The sequence below is a fragment of the Hippopotamus amphibius genome, chromosome 15, assembly GCF_030028045.1.
Source record: "Hippopotamus amphibius kiboko isolate mHipAmp2 chromosome 15, mHipAmp2.hap2, whole genome shotgun sequence".
NCBI classification, from domain to species: Eukaryota; Metazoa; Chordata; class Mammalia; order Artiodactyla; family Hippopotamidae; genus Hippopotamus; species Hippopotamus amphibius.
In genome coordinates, this window is record NC_080200.1 from 19,992,286 (window position 1) to 19,995,535 (window position 3,250).

The 3,250-nt window shown below is 35.6% G+C and overlaps 1 protein-coding gene across 1 annotated transcript; it reads left to right on the forward strand.

The window, feature by feature from the left end:
• Nucleotides 1–502: 502 nt before the first annotated feature.
• Nucleotides 503–1,372, forward strand: LOC130836135 (olfactory receptor 7A10-like). Its single transcript, XM_057708129.1, has one exon. The coding sequence runs from the start codon at nucleotides 503–505 to the stop codon at nucleotides 1,370–1,372; it is 870 nt and encodes a 289-aa protein (XP_057564112.1).
• The last annotated feature ends 1,878 nt before the right edge of the window (nucleotides 1,373–3,250 follow it).

Genomic DNA, 3,250 nt, shown 5'->3' on the forward strand with positions numbered 1-3,250 from the left:
CAACTCTCTATTATACCTTCATTTGTTTGCTTTATAGCACCTATAATTGGATTCTAGGGACTTTTATAGGACAAAGTCTGAAACAAGAATTCATAGACAGAGAAGTCATACAGAATCCTTTAAGGAGATGAGTTCCATACAAATATATATACATATACCATATATATATATATATATATATATATATATATATATATATACACACCTTATACCATATATATACCATATACCAAATACATATAAATATATATATATGTGTGTATATATATATATATATATATATACATATATATGCCTTAACTTCAAAATATTAATTGTAAAATTCCAAGTATGTTAGCAATGCCCATTTGTATGAAAATTAGCCATATTATTTTTTTTTCTTTTCTAGTCATCATATCTACTGTATGGACCCAGTAATAATACACAAATTTCAGAATTTCTTCTTCTGGGATTATCAAATGCACCAGAACTGCAGCCCCTCATATTCGGAATTTTCCTCTCCATGTACCTGATCACTGTGTTTGGAAACCTGCTCATCATCCTGGCTGTCAGCTCAGACTCCCACCTCCACACACCCATGTACTTCTTTCTCTCCAACTTGTCCTTTGTGGACATTTATTTCACCTCAACCATCATCCCGAAGATGCTGTGGAACATCCAGACTAACAGCAAAGTCATAACCTATGAAGGCTGCATCATGCAGATATATTTTTTCTTATTCTTTGGGGGAATGGACATCTTCCTCCTGGCTGTGATGGCCTATGACTGGTTTGTGGCCATCTGTCACCCTCTACGCTACCTGGTCATTGTGAAACCCCAGCTCTGTGGTCTCCTGCTTCTGTCATCTTGTATTATGAGCTTCCTGTATTCCTTGTTACAAAGTTTAGTGGTGGTGCAGCTGTCCTTCTGTACAAACAAGGAAATCCCCCACTTTTTCTGTGAAACCAATCAGGTTGTTCAGCTTGCCTGTTCTGATACCTTCATCTGTGACACAGTGATGTATTTTGCAGCAGTGCTGCTGGGTGGTGGTTCCCTTGCTGCTATCCTTTACTCTTACTCTAAGATAGTTTCCTCCATAAATGGAATCTCATCAGCTCAGGGAAAGCATAAAGCATTTTCCACCTGTGCATCTCACCTCTTTGTTGTCTCCTTATTGTATTGTTCAGTCCTAGGAGTGTACATTAGTTCTGCTGATACCCAGAGCCCACACTCAACTGCAACAGCCTCAGTGATGTACACTGTTGTCACACCCATGCTGAACCCCTTCATTTATAGTCTCAGGAATAAAGACATAAAAGAAGCTCTGAAAATATTCTTTAGGAAGGAAGCTATAAAAGGGATAACTGTCCGGGGGTGGAAGAACTGCCATTGATTGCAGGGCTCAAAACTTCCAAACTTTAAATTGTGATTTTTTTCATCAGATTTTGAAAGTAGAACTTGCTCTTTCTATTTATTTCTGTAATTTTTATTTCTTTGACTTCCATTTATCTATAAAACTCAACTTATTAAGCTTTCTTCTCTCTCTGATATCGAAAGGTTTTTCCCTTTGTTGTTTTCCTGTTTTTCCAAATTAATTCCTGAACTAGGATATAAAATATCTAGATATTCTCATTTATCTCATGGGACTACATGCATTTCTTAATAATTTTTCCCAAATGAAAAATATAATGCTATGTAATATTTCTTAGGTTTCCTAAGAACATAGTCATAGGTTACACTAACCCTATGGAAAAAAAAGAAAATCCCACATTTGGCTACCAAGGCATTGATATGTTTATAGGAGAAGAAAATCTGAGATGACAGTTTTTCAGTATATGTGCACCAATGTTTGTATATAACTAACTTATCTGCTCTTCATAATGAGATAGATTAACATGGTGTGTTTTATAGCTGGTCACTTATTTACCTCACTAGGATTCTATTTTCTTACTCACCTCTGTGCGCACAGTGCCAGCACTAGCCTCTGATTAAAACTGATTATTGAATATATGTCTCCTAATGATACGTGAACAGAAACAGAAATTTGAATAAATAGTTTAATTCATATGACTTTTTGGATATGATGAAGTCAATTTTAATTTATACTTTGAATTATTCTACGTAATACATCTTTTTCAAGATGCACACTTACTCTTTAGAGTATGAAATATGTCTTGTGTAAACAAGCTTATTCTTTGGTGTGATGTTTTGGATGGCATGTTTTATGATTTTTCATTGAAATTACCTGTTTCCTCTTGAAATCCTCCAGTGATGCCTACTAATTGCTCTAAATAAAATATCTCATCCTTTCCTAAATTCCATCATAAACACTGAAGGGATAGGAAATGGATATTTCTTCAGTCTTCCTTATCATAAATGACTCTGGATGCAACTGGTATCCTCCCAGTCATGTGAATCAGTGTCAGCAGAGTTTGAGCACCAACATTGAAGTCCCTCCAAGTTCTCCTGGGTACCTGGAAAGAATATCAATGTAGTCATCGTGAAATGCTGTTACCTGGCATAAACATAAATAATAATACAATCAGAAATGCTATCATCACATATCAGAATAAATGCTGAAAATAAGGAGATTATTTGAGTTGCTCTCAATTCTGTTCATTTTGGTTATTGGATCAACTATTGCAGCAAAACAAGCCATTCTAAACTAAAATGACATCATAGCATCCTTATTATTGAAGGAGACAGTATGGTGGGAAGTTGATCTGAGCCCTGTCTGGCACCTGATGAGTCTGTATTCAGCTGTGAGTCTCTACACTGTGTTTCTAAGGCTCATCCATGAACCTGTGTGTGGCTCTTGTGCTCTTTTCTCTTGAACACCTTCATGTTCAGTTCACTCAGTGTCTATACCCAGGTAATCTTTTTTACAGAAAAAAGTTAATTTATCTAATGTGAATTTTGTCAGTTTAATGCCACTGTTCCTGTATCGATATATAACACTTTGTTTTCTATCTACTTAAACTAGATAGAAACTGTGCTCTGCATGGTACCTGATTTATGCATCATTAGAATCTTTTTCCTTTTTACTAATTTATTATAGTATAATGACATACATTAAATGACAAATATTGTAAATGCACAGGTGATGGATGGAGGAGAGGGACTTACCCTAGATGGTGTCAGCGAGATGGTATATAGGAATTTCTAACACTTTTTTGCTCCCAGAAACATCAACTTAAACAATTATCTTGGCAGAACAATACCTTCACAAGTGTCAAGATTCCAAGCCAGTGATTACAGCACCTGGGTGGAG

What these genes read in the sequence shown, in the direction of transcription:
- LOC130836135 (XM_057708129.1), top strand. Translation starts at nt 503, where the DNA reads ATGTACCTGATCACTGTGTTTGGAAACCTGCTCATCATCCTGGCTGTC.